The 26870-nt window shown below is 44.4% G+C and overlaps 1 protein-coding gene across 3 annotated transcripts in view; it reads left to right on the forward strand.

Annotated features, from left to right (window-relative positions):
- C8H10orf90 (chromosome 8 C10orf90 homolog) overlaps positions 1-26870 on the forward strand; it is a 229363-nt gene that overhangs the window by 139107 nt on the left and 63386 nt on the right. For 2 of the 3 annotated variants that reach the window (XM_057778857.1, XM_057778859.1), the window contains exons 2-3: positions 3897-3988; positions 14573-15686. In XM_057778857.1, coding sequence (XP_057634840.1) covers positions 14576-15686 — 1111 coding nt within the window. In that variant the 5' untranslated portion in view covers positions 3897-3988; positions 14573-14575. Of the gene's footprint in view, positions 1-3896; positions 3989-14572; positions 15687-18736; positions 18740-26870 lie in introns of those variants that run through there. The other variant, XM_057778858.1, reaches the window with a different exon arrangement.

Here is a 26870-nt window from a genome sequence, read left to right on the forward strand (position 1 = left end):
CTCCCCACCCCTTTCCATTTTTCTGTTTAAAATTCTCCTGTGATGATCTTCATAGTCATCTTGACTTGATACATACACCAGCAAGAGTGACTATGGATCGTTGGATCATTGATTTTAACCAGTTGCATCATACATATCAGTTGGCTAGCACTGCAGTAGGTTTATACTAATTAAAGCCTCCTCTGATCCCCTTGCTTAGAGGTGGGACCCAGATCCTTGCAAGTTGCAAAGTAGTTTTTAAATCAAAATATAATGGCTCCCTTCCTGGTCATCGATTTAACATCTATAAGTGAGGTTATTAGTCTTAGAACATGTGGGACTTGAGCTACTTCAAGTGTGCTGAAACACTGGCTGAAGCATGGGTGGATGTCTAAGCTTCCCAATGGGATCCTCAGTAGGTAGATCTGGGGGTGGTACCACCAGAACAGATGTCTATTATCAATTCATCTAATGTTGGCCCTGTTGCTGGAGGAGCACACTTGGAGAAACTCTGCTATGGGGTAGAAAAGAGGGATAATTAGCCATCATAGCTTCTTCCTCCAAGAAACAAAGCCCTGAGACAGAGGTTGAGGGTATCAAGGACTGATAGAGCATTCTTTAAGAGATGCTCCATGGACCAGTGAAGGGTACTCAATAGAAGGGGATCTGAGTGAAGATGTAGTCCAAGCAAAGGGATGGGGTAGCAATCCAGCAAAGGGGACAATGAGGGCTCAGAAGCATCAGTCCCATATTCTTACTTTGTAGATGGAGAAAACAGAAACAGTGAGGCCAAAAAAATGTTATGTAGAGCCACATGACTATAATTGCTACCTCAGCTGTAAGTCTTCAGATAGAAATCCTAACTGACCTGAATCCTTCAGTTGGTCAGGCCCTACAACCTAGGGCAGTTCTTTTCACCTAAGGCCATTTTTTTCATGAGTCATTCCACTGTTTTTATGGATTGCCTCATACATGGTATTAATGTCACAGTCACATGCTCCATAGGTTTTTGGTTCCTTTCCATAGTGTGTCATTATGTTTTTCTGTGTTATTACATAGACTTAATGTTCATATTTGAAGGTTCTTCAGTCTTTCTACCTGAATCTTCCCAATTACTAAAGTACAAGAAATATGATACCCCAAATAAGCCCATGTTCTCATCCATTCTTGAGATGAAGACAGTACCCTGGATTGTCCAGGGGGTCTCACTCTAGTCCAGGAATCCTTGTTCAAGGAAAACAGTAGGGAAGAGTCAAAGAGAAGGGACAGTGGAAAAAAACAGAGGCTGAAGTGACTCAGGCACAGGTTAAGGAACATGGACAGTATCTAGCAACAAGAAAAGTCCAAGAAAGCAATGCCCCCGCTAGCACCTTCAGAAAGAAGTGCTGGGCTGCTCATTTGACTTTAGCCCAGTGTTGAACTTGACCTCCACAGCTGTAGAGGATGTGTTTGTCTTGTGGCCATTTGTTACAGCTGGCATAGGAAGCACATACATACTCAATCACTCATGCTTCCCAATCCCAGCAGCCTTCCCTTTCCCCCACTAGAAAAGAGGCTCTTCCCAGTAGCAAGTGATTATTATGACATAATATTATGTTCTGCACATTGCACTGAGGTCAACTTAGTTGTGTCACTCAAGTTATTCCAGTAACCCTGTGAAGTAGCCACCTTCATAATCTCTATAACACAGGGAGGAACCGGGGTATGCCAAGCAGTGTGCTCAAAGTTCTTCATAGACCCAGAGCTGGAACTCAAGCCCTGGGACTCTGTGTGATCCAGTTTTAGTGTCTGTGTGATCACTGATACTACCACATTAGTGATACTGGACTTTGGCAGGAGCCACCTTGGCCTGTGCTCTAACAGTATCATCCTCAGCCACTTATGGCATATTTACCTGATACTCCATCCTCACCAAAGTGCTTTGATGAAGATCTCCCCGGACAGTGAGGGCAAGGCCTGTGTTTGTATAGGCGGTACCATTGTCTGCATTTACCAATGAAGGCAGAGTCCACAGCTGATACACCGAGGGCCAGCTAGGGCCAAAGCAGAGCAGATGAAAACCCATCGAGTACCCAAGACTGTGCTGATTCTAACGTCCTCACTCCCATGCCATGCTACATAAGCAGGCCCGGTGACTTCTGTCTCCATCAGTCTCACTGTCAGATCATCCGGAAGCATCAGCATTGCACAGGAATCCCCCAAGCCCCTCAGGTCTGATATTAGCGCTTCGCAGAAAGTAATCAGTGCGCATCACCTTGAATGACCCGTTGTCATTCAGTGACAGTCATAGATGGAGCCAGAGCCCAAGTCAGGACATGACAGAAGTTTGTTGTCACTCAAAGACAGGATATAAAGGAGGTAGGCTTTGGGTGGGTTAGAGGTGACCCTTGGAAACCCCCAGAGTCAAATCCTGGCCCCTACACAAATCTGCCAAACTTGACAGTACTGTGGTATATGATTTTTTTTTCTCTGAAAAAATGCTTTAACCTCTATCTAAAGAAGAAGAGGATCTTTTTATGGTGCTGGAGATGGAGTCCTCACCCCCACCCTGATGTCACCATATTCTAGAACTCTGACATGGCATGTTAAATTTAGAGAGCCTGTTTTTGAGAGTTTTAATCTCTAGGACCAGCATCGTCCATCCTAGTGTTTGGAAAATCACATTCTACAGAATGTGCTCTTGGGGAGAGCATGCTTTGCCCCGGTCCGAAGACACACAGACTCCCCCAGCCAGGTCTTCCTGTGTCTAACTCACGTTTCTGTAGGAACATCCTGGCAAATATTACTGTGAGAGATCTTGGGGTCACTGTCTCTGTGGACCCACAGGTAAGCATGTCTCAGTTCTGCCTCAGGACCCAGGTTAGCTTTACTATGCTTCTGGCTTTCATCCAAAGACGTTTTTCCTAAAAGCACCTTTGCGTGGAGTTCTAAGATGGTGCCCTACGTCGGTGGGTCTTGTATTTATCGGTTGCTTTCATTGGTTAATTAATAAAAAATACTGCCTAGGCCCATTTGATAGGCCAACCCTTAGGTGGGTGGAGTAAACAGAATGCTGGGAGAAAGAAGCCGAGTCAGTGAGTCGCCATGATTCTCCACTCCAGAGAGACGCAGGTTAAGATCTTTCCTGGTAAGCCAGCTCGTGGTGCTACACAGAATATTAGAAATGGGTTAGATCAATATGTAAGAGCTAGCCAATAAGAGGCTGGAACTAATGGGCCAGGCAGTGTTCAAAAGAATACAGTTTCCGTGTAATTATTTTGGGTAAAGCTAGCCGGATGGCGGGGCACAGCCCCGCTTCCTATTACAACACTAAGAGTCAGACAGGGCAGGTTCCATCCATCAGGAAATTTAAGCCGAGAGAGGTCTTGTCCATGTATCTGTCTCTCCTTTCTACATTCAGGCCTGACCAAAGCCTTAGTTGTATTTTTAGCAAAATCCCCCAATTGTTACCCCCCCAATTATCTTCACTCTCTCTAAAGTGGTTTGGCCGTCAGTACCTGGTCCCTCACAGTCCATCTAGTTATGGTTGCATCGAGAAGCTGGCCAAAGTCAGTCTTGTATTTATGTCTCGATGCTAGAGATGCCAGGAGATGTAGAAATGTGTAAACTTGGGACAATGGAAATGTGATTAGAGTCACATCTGGTCAAGCACTTACTGACGCTAAAGAACAGGAACAACTGTATGGGGAAGGACTCTGGTAGGCGAATCAATAATGATGAACTCTGAGAGCAGAAGTGGCTGGAACAGTGAAGGAAAAAAACATGGGTTTTGTCATAGCTCATAATATACTTGAGCTGCAATTGACTGGTATATTATGGGAATGGGGGACATTAAATTTTATAGTAAAATGGAACTTGCACATTCTATTTTATCCTTCTGTGTACTAAAAGTAGCCGTGTCATCTCCTTTTGTCTAGGATTACTGGACACGTGCTATAGTACAAATGATCAAATCGCCTTTAAAATTCTCCAGGCTGATGTTACAAAGAGGAAGTTGGACTTCGCCAAGGTAACATATGTTTGTGACTTCTAGACTGGTCAGAAAAAGGTGTTGAACTATAAAACACAATTGCTGGCCTGCTCGAGATAGGTTTGTGGTTTGTTTTCTTTACTTGAATGTTGAATTAATGAATAAGGAAAAATCCAACCACAAGTGATTAAGAATTTTATAGGAAAAGTATAGTGCATATATGTATACACACATATATGTATATATATTAAATAACTCTTCTATAATCTTCATTAGCAATATGTAAGTTTGCAGTGTCAAAGGGAAGTATGATGGTCTAATGATTTTAAAGTAGGAGGGGGAGCCGGAATATCCTGCCATGTAGCATTTGGAAGGTCAGGAAGAAGTGCTTTGAAACATAACATGCTGGTACAGGTTGTTTCAGCTGAAAAGGCATCAGTAGTGTGAAACAGAGACAACATTAGAAGTCATGTTTATATAAGGAAGGGGGCAGAGAGTTCTGCCCACAGTGGTTAGCATCGCCGGTTTATATGTCAGGTCCTCTGTAATTGGCTGACTCATCTGATGCTTCTGTTGGTCCGGAGTGGGAGTCCTGATGCTGAACCCTTTGTGCAGAAGCCAAAACAAAGCTTCGATGTAGAGTCACGCATGGCACACACGCAACTCTTGAGGCAGCTAAGCTGCTGGGCCCCGGATCTCTCCTTTCATCCTTTGCTCTGGAGGTCTAACCAGATTATAACACACCTGCTGGGTCTTATCAATATTTCCTTGTAAAAGATTTAAATAGTAAACATGTCTGCTCTTGGGTTCTTTCTCAGAAATATGTGCCTTTCATGTAGAAACCCTGCATTTAGTAAAGATCTCCTGCTCATCCAGGGATCCCTGGCCCCAATCTCCCAAGAATAAAAGATGCTATTCTAGTTTGGTTTCTGTTGCTGTGACAAAACCAGCATGGGAAGGAATGCGTGTGTTGGACTTACATGTTGCAGTCCATCGTCAAGACGACCAAGGCAGGAACTCAAGGCAGAAACCTAGAGACAGGAACTGACTCAGAGATGGAGGAATGCTGTTTACTGATTTCTTCCCCTGGTTTGCAAGTTAGTTTTCTTATAAAGCCCAGGCCCACCTGCCCTGGGATGCACTGTTCATAGTGGGCTGGGCCTTCCCACATCAATCATCAATCAAGGAAATGCCTCACAGCTACACCCATAGACCAATATGATGGGGGCATTCTCTCAATTGAGGTTCCCACTTCTCACATGACTCTAGCTTGTATCATTAGCAAAACCTAAGTAGTGCAGATGCTATTCTGGCCCGTAAGATGAAAAGAGATGCAGTTGCCGGCATTCAAAGCCTATTCTAGAGGGGCACATCACGCTCACTCTGACAAGACTGCCACATGCCTTGGTGTACTTGATTTGCTCCCTGGGAGCAGAGCAAGCACCCAGGGCAGAAGGGGGTGGGGTGTAAACAGGAGGAGGTGTGGTCATTGGAAATGGAGGTTGGAGGAGAGGCTGGGGAAAGAAGAGTTGAGTCCAGGAAGGATGGGAGCACTGCTGAGATGGATTACTACTTTTAAAAGAAAAGACTTGGGCCAGAGATAGTGCACAATTCTAGAATTTTTGCATAGCACACACAAGGCCCCGGATTCAATTCTCAGCACAGTGGAAAGGAAGAGAATGTTGATGTTCGAGCTGACCATATTTCCCTTCTGTTCTCCACATTGACCTGGAAAATTCTAGTACTTTCCTATTAATGTCAACACTAATCAGTGTTTGGTCACTAATCATGATAAAGATCTTGGGGCCATGTGGCCAAATCCCTGTATTCATGTTCTCTCTCAGTCTCTCTCCTCTCTCTCTCTCTCTCTCTCTCTCCCCCACCCATACACACACACAAACATATACATACATGAAGAGAGGGAGGAGGGGAGGGGAGGACAGGAGAGGGAGGAGGGGAGGGGAGGACAGGAGAGGGAGGAGGGGAGGGGAGGAGAGGGAGAAGGGGAGAGGAAGGAGAGGACAGGAAAAGAAGGAAAGGAGAGGAGAGGAGGAGGAGAGGAGAGGAGGAGGAGAGGAGAGGAGAGGAGAGGAGAGGAGAGGAGAGGAGAGGACAGGACAGGACAGGACAGGACAGGAGAGGAGAGGAGAGGAGAGGAGAGGAAAGAAGAGGAGAGGAGAGGAGAAGAGAGGAGAGAGGAGAGGAGAGGAGAGGAGAGGAGAGGAGAGGAGAGGAGAGGAGAGGAGAGGAGAGGAGAGGAGAGGAGAGGAGGGAGGCAGTTGTTCCCTGTAACTGAGTCATCTCCTGGAAATCACACCTTCTCAACCCTTGCTTTGGAACTGCCTAGATCATCTAATAGTGTGACTTTCTAATTTTCCTCCTAACCAAGAGCTTTGAAAACTTGTTCTGTGTGTGTCATAATGCCACCGCCAAGTGATGAAACCCTCTAGCAGATTCCCTGCCTGCGTTAGTGCCCTAGCTCTCAGCCTCTCTCCAGTGCCTGCACAAGACTGATCACTTCCCTTCCAAAACACTCAGGGCTGGAGCAATGATGAGAAGCCATGCTTCTTCTGCCAACTGGTTATTTAAGAGTAAAACATGGACCACAATCACTTCTTCTAATTTATATATTCAAGTACTTGAATCCAAGTTGTCTTTATACTAAAGTTAGTAACAATATCATATAGAAACTTAGGAAAATAGGGGCTGGGAGATGCCTCAGTCATTAAAATACATGCCTCACAAACATGAGAACTTGAGTTTGGATTTCCAACACCCACACAAAAGTCAGGTATGGTAGTGTGCACCTATAACCTCAGCACAGTAGAGTGGAGCAGGAGGTGCTAGAATTTACTGTCCAGCCAGTTTAGCCAGATTGCTGACCTCCAGGATCAGTAGGAGACCCTGTCCTAGAGAGCACAGAGAAAGACAACCTGGTTCATTCTCTGCACGCACACACACACACACACACACACCTGCTGGTGCATCTTCACACTTGCAAATGCACAAACACAAGGAAGAAACTTACAAAACTACAGAAACATATACAAAAGAAAATATTGATTCCATATCCTTTCCTTATTTTCCTTGTGTTTTAAAAGGCTGCCTTAAAAGTACGTATCAACTTCCATGGCTTCCTTCAGTCATGTACTATCCCAACATCCCTGTGTCATTTAAGGGGTTTCTAATTTTTATTTTTAACTTCTTCAGATTATGAGAAGCAATTGCACATCCTGCGGTTTACTGACTGCCCTCCCCCTACTTAAAAAGCATTGATTCTTGTTGGTTTCCAGCGGTCACAAGGAGGAGGGAGTGGGGACTTTTTATTTAATGGGAACAGAATTTTAGCTTTATGAGATGAGCTCTGGAGATGGATGGTGAGGGCTGCACAGCATTATAGAATGCATTTGACAGCAGGGTAACATGCACTTAGAATGCTTAAGATGGCAACTCTCATATCTATTAACCGTAATGAAAACATGGGAGAGAGGTTGATTCTAGCCAGCTTCTTACTGCCATGTAAGCCACCTAGATCCTCTGGTTTTTACCAACTGCACAGAAAGACAATGGCTTCACCATGAAGAGAGAGCAGAGCTCCCATTTCCCATTTGTTTTGCAGCCCCGAGTCCCCGTTGCTTCTCAGCAGAGTAAATGGAAGACTGAATTGCCCTTGTATCCAGGACACGGTAGCACTGGGTTGATAGATTACTCAGCAATGATGCTTCCAGGTCTGCTCTATGAGGGTCAGCAGGTTTGCAGCGGGTGAAGGTAACAGTGGCAGTGGGTATCTGTGAGGAGATAGATTCGAATCTGGAAAATATAGTCATGGGTTGCAGAGCGATACTGGCAAAGGAAAGAACTGTCTCATCCAGGGGGAAAATACATATTTTAAAGGTCCAGAGCAGACTGAATGCTTCTCCTTCGGAGATATAAATTGCTGCAGGAAGAAAGTCATTTTCACCTCAGTGACTCAGGGTAGGATTGCTCTGAGTATCTGCCACTTATCTCCCTCTTATTTCAATTTAGCAAACGATGCCCTTCTTAGTCATATGCCTTAAGGCATAAATAAAAACAAACAGAGTCGATAAGAAGCATGCAAAGACTTACCAGCTTGACAAAACCAGGCTGGAAATGTTTAAAATAAATCAATATCTTAAAACATTTAAAAGAAATCAATCGTAGCATCTACGAGCAAGAGATGGCAAGAATTATCTTGAAAGACAGTGGTCAGGAGACGGTCTGCCACCAAAGCCAGACTAAAACCCAGCCTGGCTGTCACTCACCTTGAACACGCATCCCTTTCGGTACGAGATGGTTTTCTTCATCCTTTTAAATCTCGTCTTACATCTTTCAACTTTATTTTACATGAAAGCTATCTCTCTTCAAAGCCACCTTTAGTTAACCTTTGTTAAAAGACAGAGGGAGTGTCCTCCCAAAATAGCTTGATTTGAGATGATCTGTGCTTTTATAACTTGTCCCTTTTTCTCAGTGTATGTGTGTGTGCACGTGTGTGTGTGTGTATGTGTGTGTGTATTTTTGCTGCATTCACCTGTGCACGCAGAAGTTGACTTTATGCCTTCCTTGATTGGTTCCTACCTCATTTTTGAGATAGAGTCTTCATCATCTTTCCTAGACTAGTTGGCCAACGAGCCCCAGGGATCCTTTGGGTTCTGATTCCCTAGCCCCGTGGTTACAGACACATGCAACCATGTCTTGCTTTTTATGTGGGTGCTTGTTGACAGAGATTTCTGTCCCACCCTGTCCTGCAGCCATTCAGTCCCAAAGAAACACACAGAGGTCTACATTAATTATAAACTGTATTAGTTCAGGTTCCTTATTAACTAATTATTACATTTTAAATTAGCCCATAATTCTTGTCTGTGTTAGCCACATGGCTTGGTACCTTTATCAGTGAGGCATTCTCATCTTGATTTTTGTGTCTGGGTGATAACTGCAGACTCAGCCTTTTCTCTTCCCATAATTCTCCTGTTCTGGTTGCCCCATCTATACTTCCTGCCTGGCTACTGGCCAATCAGCATTTTATTAAAGCAATTCAAGCAACAAATCTTTACAGGATAGAAGACCATTGTCCCACAACACTTCCCACACCCCCTGGTTTTTTTTTTTTTTTTCAAAACAAAACTTCTGAATCTAATTTCCTTTGTTTAGCTTTTTTCCTGACTATTATCCATAGCAACTTGTAATCAATACTTTGAACAAAGACAAACATTCATGATCCATTTTGTTGGGAATGTTGTTTCCTAGGATATTTCTTGCTGATTGGGGGTGCTAATAATCTTATGGGGACCTAAAGAAAATTTAGAATTATCATCAAGTCCTCACTGGAATATTCTGTAAGGCTTGATCATCTCAGCTAGCAGTCTTGAAACTGTTCTGGATGTAGAACTCAGACATCTGGGCCATCTGCTCCTATTGCGGATTTCTCAGGGGGGTCTTCCTTGATCAAATGTGATTTTCTTAACCCAGAATGAATCCACACCCTCTCATTTCCTGTGGAAACAAAAGCAAAACCTCTTCTCCAAAGTAACATAACTTTTGACTTAAAATTGAAGTCAAGACATTTTCAAAATAGGTATGTTGGATTAATCCAGTAACATTTATAATTAAATGTCTTTTAGCAGCTGTTGCTCCTTCCTCAGCATTCAAACAATTCAAAGACAACACAATAACATACAGTGTCCAGACTCTTTGTGTCTTTTCCATCTTTTCATGACTTTATTTTAAACTCTATTTTTTCTTTTTAATTTTTGGGTTTTTGAGACAGGGTTTTTCTGTGTATCTTTGGCTGCACTGGAAATCACTCTGTAGACCAGGCTGTCTTTGAACTCACAGAGATCTGCCTGTCTCTGCCTCCCAAGTGCCACCCCAACTTCTCTCTCTCTCTCTCTCTCTCTCTCTCTCTCTCTCTCTCTCTCTGTCACTTCTCTCGCCCCTTTTTAAGGACTTCATCCTTTTTCTTTTCTCTCCCAAGCCTACACGTATTTTTAAACAAATTGTAAACCATTTAGAGGTTTTCATCATCTTTTAATCTATCTTTACTGTATATCTCTTTTTCTGACCACATGAGTCTTTAATTTGCTAAGCGATATTGGCTAGGATTAAAGTCGTGGCTGATGATTGGATCCACCCCATTCTTAGCTTTCTGAGAGTCTAGCCTCATGGTGGAGGTACTGGACAGAGCCATGTTTACTGCCAATAGATGCTGGAGATCCAATCTCAAACTCTCATGCCTGTGCGGAAGTGCTTCATTAACCAAGCCATCTCCCTGGTCATAGGTTGCATATTTATTTGATTATACTGGTTTCAGTGAGAAAATGAGATTTGATAAATAAAACTTGCCTTGCAGAAGTATTGTATATGCTAAAGTGTGAATAGCCCCTCATCTCCTCTTTTAATCTCTCTACTTGTGTTTTGAGGATCTTTGGTTAATACTCAGTCTAATGATGGTCCTGATCATTTGGATATTGCCTCCAGCCTATTAATTCCAGGAGACTACAAAGGTTTCTGTTACTCAACATGAACCTGGCATGTAGTATTAATAGGGGTTCAATAAATATTTGTCACCTGAATAATTAAGCATATGGTTTGCCTATAACTGTAATGTTACAAACAACACCAAAAGGCAGTTACTGGAAAGTGTAAGTTGGATGAGATGCTTCTGTTGTTTTGATCATATCAGTTATCTACTAATTTATGCTGAGTCAAGGAAAAAGTAATTTATACAAATGCCTGTAATAATTAGTGTTAATTGTCAGTTTGACAAAGCCTAGAATCACCCGGGAGATGGGGCTCTGAGCAAACCTTTAGGGGAGTCTCTTAAGTCTATTGCTGTGGGAAGGCTCATCTTCATTGTGGATGGCACCATTTCATGGGTTGGATCCTGGGCCTTCATACTGCAGCCTTGGTGTGATGAGCTACTTCAAGATGCTACTGCTGGTGGTGGACTGTACATTGAACTTGGATCTAAATGCACCCTCCTTCCCTTCTTTCCCCCTTTCTCCCTCCTTTCCTCCCTCCCTTCCTCCCCCTTTCCCTCTCTCCTGCCCTCCCTTCCTTCCATTACTTTCATCCTGGTATTTTATTACAGCAGCAGAGAAGAAACCAAAGTAAGGCTTACGACTTGAGAGACACTGTCACCCTGTCATATCTTTCTGTTCTTCACACCTTCCCTGTGAAAAAGAGAAGGCAGACAATTCTTCCTAGGCCTGGTGCTGGCCAGTGTGTCTTCACCCAGGAACGGTGTCACCCCGAATAACACGAGAGCTTGAGGAATAAGTTCAGATTCACACTTCTCATTATCACCCTTTCCTCTTTCTTCCGATGGAGTCAAAAACTCACAGCCACACTTTCCAGGCCTCCACTAGTGAACCCGGCAGCTGGCTCTTTAGCCAGGCTCTCCAGGGACCCTGGGTCCTTTTGTAATGGTGCCTAAGGCCTGTGTCCCTAAGGAAGCCCTCAGAAAGTATGTCCTTGAGTTCTGCTGGCAGGAACCAGACTGTCATTGCCAGTATCAGGGTCTTTTCTGTGGAGCTCCAAGCTGAACTGGCAACTCTTTATTCCTAGCAATCCAGCCCTGCTAATTCTAAGGCCCAGACTCTCACAGGAGCCTGAACCCAAGATGGGGGCCCTTTGATATTGGTGATTCCAGTACCAGGAAGGGCGCATCTTAACAGACTCCTTTTCAATCTTCTTGATTACAGCCATACAAATCAAGGCTTCTCTGAGGTCAGGATAAGTCCCGGGTCACCTAAGTCAGCTCAACCTCCTTCCTCCATATTCACACACCCCTAAGGGTCACCCAGGAGCTGGTTATAAATACAGATTCTAGACCTCACCCCCACAGGTCCTGATTCAACTTATGCCTGGAGACCAGTGTCTTCAGGGATCTCTACCCCAACCCATGAGATTTTTGAGGGCATTTTGTCACTGGTTCAAACTCGAGGAAGCTCTGTCCTGCAGGGCGAGAGCAACACCGCAGGTTCCAAGCTGGGTTTTGTTTTTGTTTTTGTTTTATTTTCTCCAAAGATCAATGTCAAAGGAATTCCACGGGGTATGATTACACCCATCGTGGGGTGCACAGGAACAATTATTCTCAGAGCTAAATTTAGTTAGGATGGGAGGGACTGTGAACTGTCAAATGGGCTCCAGGTGCACTGCCATGTTCTTGCATGCAAATCACGGGTCTGGGAGGGCTGCTAGGAAAGGGGTAGAGTAGGGGGAGTATCACAGCAGACAGGAAGCCTGCTGGAGACACAGAAGCCCAAAAAGCAGTGACTCCTGCCTCCAGCCCGGCTGTGGCCCGCTAGAGTCTCCTGATTTGTCTAAGATGGAGGCATGGGCCTCTGGGGTTTGCAGGCTACAGGTAATTGTTTTGTACCATAGTATCAGAGGTGTCAAAAGGCACAACTGGAGACTCCACTGAGTGACCTTGAACTGTTGACCTTGAATTGGAAGGTGGCAGTAAGACTGGAAGGGAAGCTTGAAGTGCTATCCTTGTCCAGGAGGCAAAAAGATTTTAATTGTTTTCAAACTCTGGAGGAGGTTTAAAATGGACTCACCATTTATTCCCCCATCTCTGGTTAGCTTTTGAAATTTGCAACTTCTTACATATCTTTAAAAAGTGAAAAGGTGAGTAGCCAAGGGAGCCAGGTTTGGTAGCATCCAAACCCAGGGCTTGGATGGCAAAGGCAGGCAGAGCTCTGAGTTCAAAGTCAGCCTGGTCTACTTAGAGTGCTGCTTACTGACTTGCTCCCCATGTTTGCTCAGTCTGTTTTCTTACTGCACCCTGAACACCAGCGCAGGGGTTGCACCTCCCACAGCCTGCTAGGTTCTCCTCTACCAATCATCAATTAAGAAAATGGGCACTACAGACTTGCCTATAGGCCCATCTTTTTTAATTTAATAACATTATTTTTTTCATTTATTTTACACACTGACCTCAGATTCCTCTCCCTCCTCTCCTTCTGTTCCCTCCCCCCTCCCCATCCATCCCTCCTCCTCCATCTCTATTCAGAAAGGGGCAGACCTTCCACAACCTTGAAACAAAGCCTAGCACATCAAGTTGAGGCAGGACCTAGCTCCTCCCTTACTTCACAGCTGGGGTGAGAAAATCCAGCATAGGGAACAGGTCCACCCTATAGGCCCACCTTAGGGAGGCATTTTCCCAATGGCGAATCCTTTTCCCAATTGACTCCAGCTGTGTCCTCAACATGTTATATGCAGAGTCCCAGGTCCTGCTGGAGGAGAATGCTCAGTGATTTAAATGAATGAATATTAAACATGCGATAAAGGAAACGCAAATCCTGCCCTTGTTCTCTTACATCATGGGAAAGACAAAGCCCAGGCTTCCATGGACCTAGGCCCGCCCCTTGTGAATGCCTCCTTGAGATGACAGCTGGCCAGCTGTGACTCTGTTCATGCTCCCTACATGGCCTCCATCAGAATCACTGCGGTGTACAGACTACTGTGGATTCCACCATCAGAACCTCAGGCCTGGGAAACCTGTGCTCACAGTGTTCTAGGTGGTCCTCAGATAAGCTGGGGTTTGAGATCTGCTGCCTTGAATGCTGAGCGCTCTCGTGAGGCCTTCTGGCTTCCAAGGCTACAGTTTTTACTGTTATCTCAGGGTCTCTGCGGTTCTGTACACAAGTTCATTTTAGACCCATAAAAAATGGGGCATGGCTCTGTGCACACTTATTGCTGGGCTGCGGTCAGCCTTCCGCAGTACTCAACACATGTCCACGAAAACAGCAAGAACAGAGGGGTTCTCCTCTTTGCTCTTAATCTGGTTAGACCTGGTGCCAAAAAGCACAGTGCCTTATTTTGCACATGGCAGTGATTTCCATAGGAACTGCTAATTAGGAAGCGTGGAGTTCCTTGATGATTTAAAATGTGGACGAAAGCTCCTCAAAGAGTAGCCTTGAGCTACAGCTATACTCTGCCTGCTGGAATATATCCATCTTGGTACACCCCATCCTGGGGAGAAAAGCCAACTGGTTGGCTAGTCTGGGAAACTGAACTTGAACATCTGATTTCCCTTGTCTTGTTCTCTGAGCTTGGATTTCTGTGAGGCCAAACAAGCAGAAAGGAACTGAATTAGCCTTAACGGGCCAAGACGGAAGATTGTGAGAGAAGAAACTAGGGAGGTGGCACCTTGTTACATTTACTGAGACATCACCAGAGTGCTGAGCCACGGACTATCACTTCCCCAACTCCAACGCTCAGCCACCTGGATCGTTTTGCCTCCCTTCCCTATTGAGGCTGTGAGATTTTGTTTGGGGGTGGGGGGTTCTGGGGTCAGGCAGAAGCAACTCTCACAGTCAGAGGGTCTCCACTGATAGAGCACAAACTAAGACCAATACCCAGCTGAGTGAGTCCGCCCTTCCCCTAATGGGCTAACGTATCTAGAACATTACTTCCCCACAAACACACCTAGGTTTCCATCTCTTCAGAATGCTCAGATTTGGTATCAAGGGAGCCTTCAAGGCTTTACTGAGAAATCTAAGTGCTCCTTCCCCAGAATCCCCATGACCCATGAGAGTTTAGCAACTGTATTCCTATGAATTCCTGGAAAAATTAAAAATTTCTCTACCTATTTTCTAGGAGATGTTGGTGTCACAAAACACAAAAATGATATCGCCTATCATTTCCCAGCTGATTGGTGAGAGGAAATCAATGGAAAATGGAGCCCTGCTGCCTCTGCCACAAGCAATCGGTCAGCCTCAACTGTGTCCCCCAAAGCCAGCTTCTGCCAGGCACAGCGAAGTGAACATGTACAGGTCATTTGCTCCAGACAGTCTGGGAATTCTGACTCCATCAGATGAGCAAGGACTAGAGACAGAACCACTGTCCACAGGGGACAACCTGGGCAGAGGTCCCCACAGAGGGTTCTCATCTATCACCATCACGGCACGACGTGTGGGCCCTCCGGCCAACTCCTTGGTATGGGACACTGTTAGGGACTCACTATGTCCCAATTGCAGGGCCAAGGATGCTTTGCTCCAAGACCCCCCAGCTCTGGCCAGTGGTACCCATCTATGTCAGCACAGCGGATCCTTCACCTGTACAGAGTTCCCCAGCAGTGGTTCCATAGAGGGGATGAAGGTACCCCAGGCTCATACGAGGCTGTGTGCGAGGCAGGAGTACTGGATCTCCCACATGGGTGACAAAGAGGACAGTGTTTCTTCAGACAGTTCACCATCAAGAAAAGTGCCACTGGTGTTCAGCTCATGTGTCCACCTCCGGGTGTCTCAGCAGTGTCCCAATGCCATTTACTATTTGGACAAATCGCTTTCCGTCCCGCTTGAGCAACCTCAGATTGCTAGCCCCAAAGTCCACAGGTCTGTCCTGTCTCTCAGCCTCCGCTGTAGTTCCCACAGGTTAACAGCAGATGGCGTAGACAGCACAGCTAATGGCGAACCAATCAGCAGAGCCCTGCCGCAGGAGCTCCTGGAGGGAAAGCAGGACCTCCTAGGTCCACAATTGGGCCAGCCGCAGGAAGGTCACTGGAAGGAGAGCCCAGCATTGGTGCCAGTACATTTGGGGAGTGGCACGTGCCCTCGGACTAGCTCCCCTCCCCTGGAAAAAGTCAAATTTGCAGATGTGAGAAGGAACCAGGTCCCAGTAAGAAAAGAGAAAGAAGAGCTTACAACGTGTACCACTAGCAGCCATGCCGACCAACTCTCCATCCATATTCCCGGCTGGAGTTACCGGGCAGGTGAGTAGTTGTCCCCTTGCCGGAGGGGGCCCAGTGTCAGTGTTGGGCTAAGAGAATCCTGTTCATTTTCTTCTATTCACCCATCCCAGTAGAGTGTTCACAGCGAGCATTTGGTTGTCTCTGCCTCAAATCAACAACTCACAAGTTGGTGCTGAAGTCTGATTGGGAACCTGTTCTCAGATAAGACACGTAGAGATAGTGAGAGACCTTCACTCAAGTTCCCTGTCCCAGCAAGATAGTGTCAGGCCACAGGCAACCCTTAGCAAACAGTGGCTCCCATAGCAGCTGGAATAGAGCATGCTCACGTCACATTCCAGAGCAGGGTAAGACAAATAAAATGCCACCCCACCCAGATAGTTTTTAAAACTCTTCAGGGGTCCAACACCTGAATGTTGAGGGATTGTCTAGAATTCTAAGATTTTTCACTTTTCAATCACACCATTGATAAATGTGTTAGCTTCAACATTTCAAAACTGCACCTGGGCTCTATAATGGAATGAAGTGTGAGTGTGTTTGTGTGTGCATTTGTGTGTGTATTTGTGTGTGTGCATTTGTGTGTGTGCACACGCCTATGTAATAATTACAGCACATTTTCTAATGGGAAAGTTGGAATCTTCCTTCCCAAATAGCAGCAAAAGGAATCATGTGTCCTGAGCTGTGTCTGGAGGATCCTGGCTGGGATTTGTTTCTATGTCTGTGATTTCAGGGCCAGACAGACTCTCCCAGGTGGGCTTCCCTGAGACCCCTTGGCTTTCAGGAGAGGAAGTGAGTCTGTCAGAGGGCAGCAAGCGGCACAGATTTCTCTGTCTCTGAGTAAACTTCTATTTCCAGTCCCGTATTTTCTGTGAGAGTGACTGCTTTATGAGTCATAGACTTTCCACTTGGGGAAAATATTTCAAAGAAATAATAGTAAAACTGAAAATGCAGCATATGTGTAATAATTTTATAGTATGAATTTTTGTCCATTAAGGGTTTATTAATTAATAAAAAATGACCGTGAAACACTTAAAACTATAATGCGTGTGGAAATGTTAAATGATGCAATTAATTTTAACAAGGGTAGATATATTGGCTGCTGAGAGATCTGTAAAGTAAGTTCGATATAGCTTTTGAATTGATTAAATAATTGAGATGCCAGAATCAACAGGCTCATTGCGTGCAGGAAGACACAAACAGTCATTCCGCACTACAAAGATAAACTCCGCGTTAGTATTTAAGGCAACCACTCAAGCTGGGCTCTTCATCTTCCTTATTGATGACGATTCCAGAAATAGAGAAACTGCACTCTGTGGTGAGCACGACTTGACGCTCTGTCTCATGGTATAGAATAATCACTTGGATTTTTAGAAAATTTCACCAAAGGCTCTTTTAAAAATAACTGGAGCTAGATCACAAAACACCCATCTCGGAGCAGAGCGGCTTCCCTCTGGCTTCGTAAAGAGGCTGGCTGTTCCCGTAAAGGGTTTGCTTAGGTGGGTTAAGGGAGGTTAGTTCTGCCTCCTGTGGGGCTGACATCCATCAGAATAGTAATGTATTGTAGAGCCTCACGTTTAGAGCCTGACTCTAAATCACGGGGCCTCGTCCTATCATTTGAAGAAAGCTGCAAAGACTCGGGGAGCCCTGAGCACATTCTCTTATTTTCTAGCTCAATGAATATGGACAGCAACACCACCGCTCTGAGCTTGTATCGTTCATTCAGTAATTAGTGTTGGTGAATGTCTTCAAGCTTAATGCTATTTCCCGTTCTCTATCAGCCCCAGCTGGACCTTTAGAAGGGAAAAAGTACGATGTGAGCGTCAGCAATTTCTACCTGAATATCCAACAACCACAGAAAACATCAAGGATTGAGGAGATGCGCAAAGAAAATATTCCTAACCCTCAGGCCCAAAGGAAAGCAGAGACCCATGTGTCTTTTAGAAAGTGGTGTTCCATAAAAAGAGAGGTTAGTTTGGTGTTTGGGCCACAAGTCTCTGTTGAGAATGTGTACACACACACATGCATTTACCTACCTGGTTTGCATACACTCTCACTTATCTCTTTCTTACACTAATTTTCAGTGAGCAACATTTCTTGTTGAATAATGAGAAAGACTTCTGCAGAATTCCTGTCCACCATTTACGAGCATGAGTGGCAACCCGCTGGTTCTAACGATCCCGTTCTGTCCTGGTACAGGGCACACCATCATCCCAGGGTGCACTTGCAAGCTCAGCTGCGACCCTCGCAGAGCCTTTTAGCCTAATGCAAGTACTCTAGGACCGTGGTGATGCTCATTAAGACTCAGAGGAGCTGTGCATCTTCCTGTCTGTAACTGGAACTGTATCTGAGGCATTCTTGATGGCTTCCTGTGGCTACACACACTATTAACGGGCATCATCCTTCATAGTGTCCGAAGCCAACTCCTTTAATCCAAACCCTTTTCAAGCAGGAGCCCCTCTGAACTTGCTTTGCTGATATCCAGCTGCCTTTGTAGATGCTGCGTGGGAGAGTCCATAGACAAAGTCAAGATAGTTTGGGCTGTTAGTCATTAGGTCACTGGATAGAAAGTTCTACAGATGTTATTCTTGGGTGAGCCTTGAAGAGATGCATGCACTCCGGAAGACTCCTGAAATGAGGAGAGATGAGTTACATGCAGCCATGTCATGTAAAACAGAAGATAGTCCTGTCTGCCTGGGACAAAACATCCCCGCAGACACATGGGCGCCTGCTTCTCCTCGGGAGTGAGGTTAAGAATTGGTTTTCTTTTTGCATACATCGTTGGTCCTTAGTGCTTTGTCTTCACTGTTAGTGAGCATCCTGCTGGCACCATCGAGGTAAAAACCATACAAATCTCTGCCCCTGTAGCGAGGTAAACTTTCACCACTGTTACCACCCTTGTACTCATTATCAGCATCATGAATAATCATGGTGTGTGCTATAAAAATCCACAGTACCAGACCTTGGTTTATAGCCACTGTTTTAAATCATCTAGACAGTTCTGTAGGGAACATATCAGTGAAGCTTCTTTTATAGACAAGACAAATAAGGCTTGAAAATTAAACGACTTACCCAAGTTCGTGTATCCATCCAGTGCCAAAGCTGTGTCCATGGCTCCTATTGTGTCCTTGCCAGCAACGATCCTCAGCACAGTAGTCAGGCATTGGTGGTGCCCAGTATTGGCCCCGTCTTTACTGTTACCGTAGAAGGTGGTATTTGAAGACTGCTTAAGAACGTATCTTGGAGTGGTGGCCAGTGGGCTACAAATGGGGTTCTGTGTTATTGATTTGGCTAAAGCTCATGAGCTCAGAGATCTCTCTCTATCTGAAATCTGGGTCTTGGTGCCACTCTGTGGGATTTCATATTGATCCGGACGGTTTTGACATGACTGTGTGTATGATTGCTCCACTATTGATTATGATACACTAAGTTTTACCTAGTTTGTTTTGTCCTGTGGTTCATCTCTGAAGTTCCCTTCGTTCCTGAGACATCTGAGTAGACAGAGAGAAAGATACAATATTAGATGATATTGAAGAAAAGACTAAGGAATGTTCTGCCCACATCTGCTTGCCTGACTTCCTGCTTTGTGGCAGGCCTTCTGGACCAGTAGACCCTTGGCAATTGCACATGCTCTAAAACAGTGGTTCTCAACCTGTGGGTCGCAACCCCTTGGGGTTACATATTGAACATTTACATTACAATTCATAACCATAGCAAAACTATAATTATGAAGTAGCAATGGAATACTTTTATGGTTGGGGTCATTGCAACATGAACCGTATTAAAGGGTCACAGCATTAGGAAGGTTAAGAACCACTGCTCTAAAGGCACTAGTCTGCATAGCTGGAAGGGAGACGCTCCTGCCAGGCCACCACATGGATATCAAGTCTGTTTGTGTTCTGAGGCGTGAGGGGTCTGTAGTGAGCTAGCTTCATTTCACTTACACATCAGGCTTACCTGAGAAGTAGATGGCCTCCTGGATCCAGGGGGACTTATTTCTAGAGGGCTCAGAAGGCTTGGGAAGAAACTCTATTTTGAAAATATATTTCCTCCCTCTGATGATCTAGACTTACATGAAGCAACCTATAGTTGTTTTTTTCTCTTCTCCCCCCTCCTCTTCTTTCCTCTTCATTCCCCCTCCCTTCATTTTTTTCTCATTTCTCCTCCGTCTCTTTCCCTCTCCTCTTTTTACCTCCTTTCCCCTCTCTTTTCCTCTCTTCTCTGATGTGGGATTCCCCTCTGTATGCTGTGAATACCATTGGTTAATAAAGAAACTGTCTTGGGCCTGTGCAGGGCAGAATAGAGGTAGGCAGGGGAAACTAAACAATGCTGGGAGAAAGAAGGCAGAGTAAGGAGCCACCACCATGGACAGACATGCAGAACCTTGCTGGTAAGCCATAGCCACGTGGTGATACACAGATGAATAGAAATGGGTTAATTCAAGATGTAAAAATTATGTATAAATATGCAAAAGCTAATAGGCCAAGCAGTGATTTTATTAATATAGTTTCTGAGTGATTATTTCGGGAGTCTGGGCTGCCAGGAAATGAATGAATGGCCTCCCACTACACTTCTCCTCCTCTCCTTCTCACTATTCCTCTCGCCCTTCTCCTCCTCTTATAAAGGAAAGTGTATTCATCTTCACAGGCCCTCTGATTTGTATGGCATTTACTCAACTTTGCTGTTCTGGTGGGAAAGCACTGTGATGCATTGACTGATTTGGCTGTTGCCAATAAAACTTTATTTACAAAGGCAAATGGTATGCCAGACATAGTCTGCCTGTAATTTACTGATTTCTGATCTAGAACTTCTTGCCAATATTGTATCCTATGTTTTGAGAACTCAGACTCTGACGGGAAGATCAATGGAAAGTCTATATCCTAGGGAGTGCTTTGTGAGAATGACCTGAATTGAAGGAAGAGGGAGAAGGCATGGACAGATAAGAAAGGCACTCTCTGGACAGAAAAAACAAGGCCATAGCAACCTCGGGGGTGGGAATGGTCCTTCAGTGTTGCTCTGGGCTGGAGCAAGAGGGCTGGGACTTTGGATCCCAGAGAATAGATGTAACCTTGACTGAGGAGCTTCACTTACTGGCTAGTTCTCTAAGATGGACTGATGAGGGGTGTCTACCCAGAGTGTACTGGGCAGTGCATGTCAGAGCTGGCCTCTCTGCCATTTTCCACTGAAAGAAGTCAGGAGTCTTCCTAGGTTCCATCCAGCACAGGACTGTAGCAGTCTATGGACTGTCGTTCTCTCACTCTAGAAAGATAGCAGTGAAATATTCCCTCCAGTTGACGTCTGTTCATTCACTCGGCTGTGAGAATGGACCCACAGCCTTGTTTGTTTTTTTTAAATTTTGTAAACATTTTAAGCTAAAATATAATCACTTCACATTTTTCCCTTCCTTTTCCTCCAGCCCCTCCAAAGTTCCCTTCCTCCAACTACTTCCATTCTCAAACTGATAACCTCTTCTTTCCTGAGTAGTTTTACACACACACACACACACACACACACCACATACCAAAAAAACCCCACAAAAACACGACAGTATCACTAGACATGCTAGCTAGGAAGGGGCAAAGTCTCAAGTCTCATAGGGTAACGCCTATGAGTTACAGGGAAGTGCTAACTGCTGATAGAGGAAGAGTTAGCCTCTGCAAGGGAAGCAGAGCTATCCCTTTTGGTTGTCCAGCATAAAGTGGTCAGCCTTGAAACCATATATATACACAAACAACAAAAAATGGACTCAGCAGAGACATGTTTTGTAGGTGAGCCAGGCAGGGCTTGCCAATGGACCAGATGGATTGTCAGCTGTAGGGATTGGGCTATCCAACATCATGTATGTCCCTCTGGATGTCCTGAGGCTGTTCCTGTCTGCAGCACTTCCCAGTGAGATTGCCACTAACCTGTCCATCTGATAAGGTGTGTGCATGGTCATGACCAAGTAAACAGTCTTAGGTTGGTATTTTTCTTACCTTTTCTGAAGAAAGAATCGGGGGAAATGAGTTTTTGTTTGTTTTGTTAGCCACAACATGAGACAGGGGCTGTTTGAGTGTGTATGTGAACGCACATAGAAATTGGAAGCTCCTCTCACTCAACAGTTTGAAGAGAGCAGGTGTCAGCAGTGACTTGGCCCGATCCCACAACCATTGATGTTTGTTTGTACAATGTCCCTCAGCTACTTCTATACATAATGCCAGAGCTGAGAATTGGAAAAGAAACTGTGCAACCCACAAAACCCAAATATCTGTCACCTGGGTCTTTTGATAAAATATGCCTCTCCTGTTCAAGCATAATCTTCTTAGAAACTTAGATCATTTGCCTGCAAGGACCTCCTCATTTCAGTGGGAGAGGTCAACCAGATGGTCGCTTGAATTCTTCTTTCCTAGTGCATTAATTCATTGTGGAAGGAGCAAGGCTGGGGTTTTCTATCATAGTAGCAGTCAGAGAAACGGTATTTCCAGGGTAATTCTCAGAAGGTGATTGGAGTGATGCCAAGCAAAGGGAGCCATGCTTCTGTCTCTGATCCCCACCCACCATTGAATCTAGAGCTACTTCATAGCTTCTAGCCAAAGCCTGTCTAATTCTCTCTTGCTCTTTTTCTGTTTCCTAAACTGTTCATCACGGCAGCCATCCCAGATGCCCCATTTATTGACAGCCACGAAGTCTGCCACCGTGTGCCAGTCACCATTGTCACTAAGGCTTGGGGCATCTGCTCAGCTCTAGCACCTTCTGCTGCCTCCATACCAGAGTTCTGCACACCTGCACACCCATTCTCTTTCCCCGACTTACTGTGTCAGCACTGACTCTAGGCACTGGGCTGTTCCCTGATTCTATGGTGCTGAAACAAAACTCAGGTGTGTAGGTGAGTGTTTTAATGTGACCCCTTTTCTCACCGGAGACCCTCTTCCTTCTAGGCTTCATACTCTGAAAAGGCAGGAACTGTGTGAGCCATTGTTCCCACCCTACAGACCACCATGGGGCTCAGAGTAGATAGTCAGGGTCTGGGTGCTAGGTGGAGATCAAGCTATTCTGATGAGCCAACAAAGCAGCTCATGTGACATCAGGGCCACTTAAATGCCTTGTGTCGCTTCCCTTGTACCACCTCTCCTCACACCTGAACCTAACAACTGGGGAAGGAAGGGAGCCATGTAGGATTCACCACCAACAGGTAGGTCGTGAAAACTCCAGAATCCCCAGTTGGTTTGCAAACTGGAAAGTGAGGATCTCGAAACTGTTTCCCCTGAGAAGTCAGTCAGAACAAGCAATTATTACCATGGAGCAAGTTTGTCATCTTTCAGATGGTTAAATGAATGTGGAGAAAGAGGAAACACTGAGATGTGTTACACAAAGATGTGGAAGGTTTTAAATCGTGCTTGTTTGCTTACTGATAGGTCTTCATAAGGTGCCGTTGTCTCTTCCAGGATGAGAAATACACTTCTCAGATCACTCCATCATCTCCAAGGAGCCAAATTTGTCCATTTTCATCACCCCATTTCTCCCCCCACTCCCGCGTGCTTTGTTTTCTGAGTAACACCTTCCATTGTGTGAATGGGCTGTGTCTCTACAATGTCAGGGAGAAAGTCGTTACTAATGCTCCATTTGTTCAAGTTTGCCAGGGATTCATGTAGAGAAACGGATTCAAGAACTGAAGACTGACCAGATAATGGTTTGGATTTTTCAATTAGGAAACAGTAGAAGCTGCTGTCTAGACAGGGATGAGTCACAACCATGGTGAGGGCCACCAGCAGAGGTACCATGGGCTCTGGATGCAGGACCCACACTGCATTTTAATCCACTCAGTTCTTTATCCACCACCTCCTCTGGGTGATTGACATGTATCAAGCTACCCACGTGAGTGAATTCACAGTGGGACTCTACACTGTCGTAGTTATCATTCGTCTTCAGTGTGATCTGAACTATTTGTTGGAAATGAACTTGAACACAGTCCTTGGGAGGACAAAGTGGAATAGCGATGAGTTACTTAAGGAAAAGTGTTTTATGTACAGACAACCTGGAAACTGAAAAATCAAAAAGGTGAGAAATAGATGATACATTTTTGTCCTCTGTCTTGGTGAAGCTGTTCTTTGGCCCCAGTAACCTTAGAGCAAATCTGAGACCTTTGGATGAGATTTGATCTTCTCTGGTGTTGATAGCCAACTTTGGAAAGCAAGAGACAGGTGAAGATGATGGAACTGACTCAAATTCTTTTTAAACTCTGCTTTCAGAAGAGTTTACTGTTCAATGTAAAAATGCTTTTCATATTGCTATCAGTACTCCATTTATTGGCCATTAGAACATAGCAAGGTGGAAGCATCCATGTTGGTAAAGGCCCCAGTCCACAAGTGGGGCACTTCAATGCACAGTTCGGGGCTGTCTTTGGAGAGTATAGTAAATTGGTCTTACCCAGGAAGGACATCACATATACAACGTTGATTGTTATAGGAGGCCACTTATTTGTTCCCAGCTGCTCAGCCCTGAAATAACCACACAGAAACTGTATTGTTTAAATCACTGCTTGGCCCATTAGCTCTAGCTTCTTATCAGTTAACTCTTATATCTTAATCTCACCCATTTCTATTAATCTGTTTATTGCCACGAGGCTGTGGCTTACTGGGTAAAGTACTGGCATCTGTCTCTGGCAGGGCTACATGGCTTCTCTCTGACTCTGCCTCCTTTCTCCCAGCGTTCAGTTTAGTTTTCCCTGACTACCTCTGTTTCTGCCCTGCTCTGCTATAGGCTCAAAGTAGTTTCTTTATTAACCAATGGTATTCGCAGCATACAGAGGGGAATCTCACATCAACTGATCCTGTGTAAGAGCCATTGCCTCCAAGCCAGTTTGTCTTGTTTGAGCCATTTGGGGAGCTGAGTTTATCTCTTCTATGTGCCTTGATTCTTAGAGCTATTACAGACTCTTCAAGGTTGAGTTGTCCTGAAGGTCAGATGTGTAATAATGGTGTTCTTTCTGAAATTGACACTACCCTTGTCACTACAATTGGGACTACACTTTGCCCCCTGAAGTGTCTACTTGCTCTTGCCCACTCTGATTGTTGTGACACATGATCTGTGGGAATGTCCCTGGTCATAACCACTGGAGGAACTTATATATTATCTTCAATAGGTTATCCATCGAATCAGAAATTAAACACAAAAGCTACCAAAATTAGTTTTCCTGTAACCATTTTCTCTATGCATTGTAATATTTGCATGTATGGACTGCATGCTTGGATCGCCTGTCAACTTGGATTCAACATTTGGTTGGTTGGTTGACTGGTTGGTTGTGGTTTTCTTGAGACAGAATATCATTTTGTAGCCCTGGCTATCCTGGAACAAACTAGCTGTGACCCTTCTGCTTCTGCCTCTCCAAGTTCTAGGATCACAGATGTGTGCCACCAAAACCCAGCTTCCCTGTGTTCCTGTGGGTTCTCAGAAGCCTTCATTAAGTGTGTGGTTATCAATTATTATATGACATTATTCATATGGGCACCACAAGAAAAAGACACTCAACATTCTCTCTTTCTCAGAGCTGTGCATTTTCTGAACAACTTGGGTTTTCTCAGACAGAGCCTTAGACAGTGCAACAACAAAAGTTTCCAAAATTTTAAAGTTGAAAAAAAAAATCCAGTGCCAACTTTGAGATTCAGCTCTTGCAAAATGTAAAAACTCATGATGATGGCTTTTGTGCAAAGCATGCTTCCCTGGCTCTACCCTATCTTTTGTGAGTATGAACACATGGGTTGAATAGATAGAGATTGTATCATTTTATGTAATATATATATTCACTCCTTACTCCAAGGATCAAACTGGCAGTTAAGTAAAGTGGAGTGGTGTTTTCATTGACTCTGGAATGTTGTGGAGTTGAGGAAGATAGAGGCCTATGTATTTTTGCCTGGACAGTCTATGCTTGGATGTTTTCGTTCAAATGGCCCATGAAAATGTGAGCATGTGATTTTCTCTGTCACTAGTGGATCAGCATGAATGCTCTTGGGCATATAGGAGCAAGTGAAACACTTGGAATTGTAGAGCAGCAGACCCCACCCATGGAATTTGGAGAGATAGTCCACCAAATGCATGAAATATCACAGGGTAGTGCATTTGGAGGTCACTGAATGTGACCTATTCTTCTGTGTCCAAGCCCACTTTGAGCATCATTAAAACGTGCTTGGGTTGTGGCTCTATTGTTGGCTATGGTTTCTTCCAGGTTTAGCATTCTGTGAAAATGATGCTTAGAAAAATGTTTAGATATATTAGCTCCTCTGCTTTTTCTCTTTTACCATGTTATTTCTTATTGAAAAAAGTAAAACATGCATTGTAAAAAATAACATTGAAGTAAAAATAGAAACATGAAAGTTAACTTTGACTCTGCTACTCAGTAAGTCTTCCCACCGGTTGTGTGAATTCTCTTGTTAATGTACCAAGCTTTTCTTTTTTCTAAATATAATACTTTCCTTTTCCTTTCCTTTTTTTAAAACAAAAATGAAATCATATACATGAATTTTCCACTTAGGTTGTATGTGATTCCATGTTAAATACCTAATTATTGCAAAGCCTTCTATTGTATAATTTACTTAACATTGAAAGCCAAAAATTTATTATTGAACAGATTATTTTCATTAAAAAATTTAGAACAATGTGTTGATGAATGTCCTTAGAAAGAAATATGGACATTTCATGTGGTTTTCTTAGGAAGATTTCTAGGACTTTTGTGAGAAGAGAGACATCATCATGAGGTTCATGAGCGTGGATTCCCAAAGGACAGCACTGCTGTCTCCACATGAACTCTGGCTTCACTAAGCATCCTCGAGCACCACACATTGCTCTTACAGAACTCTCCACACATTTTAATGAATGAAAATGGTATTCATGATAAAAGTTTGTAGCTGTTAAGACATCTAATTTTTAAATAATTTCAAATGATCAAAGAGTCACAAGAAAGCAAGAAAGGTTTCCAAGTAGCCTTGACACGCTTCTAACTCCTTCTGGGCCCATCTTCATCCCTCACCCACAATACACTTGGCTAGCAGCATCTCAACCTAGATATCGGGGCATTTTATAGCTGTCATGTAGCAGTGTTTGGAGTGTTCCTGGTCTCCATTCATAGTTGCTAGCGGTGTTTCTCCCTGACCCGCTAAGGTGTACGGGTCCCAGATGTCTATAGACATTGCCCGGGGAGTAAGACTGCCTCCTGTGGAGAATCCCAGATCTAAAGTA

This window comes from Chionomys nivalis, chromosome 8, assembly GCF_950005125.1.
Source record: "Chionomys nivalis chromosome 8, mChiNiv1.1, whole genome shotgun sequence".
In the NCBI taxonomy this organism is placed as follows: Eukaryota; Metazoa; Chordata; class Mammalia; order Rodentia; family Cricetidae; genus Chionomys; species Chionomys nivalis.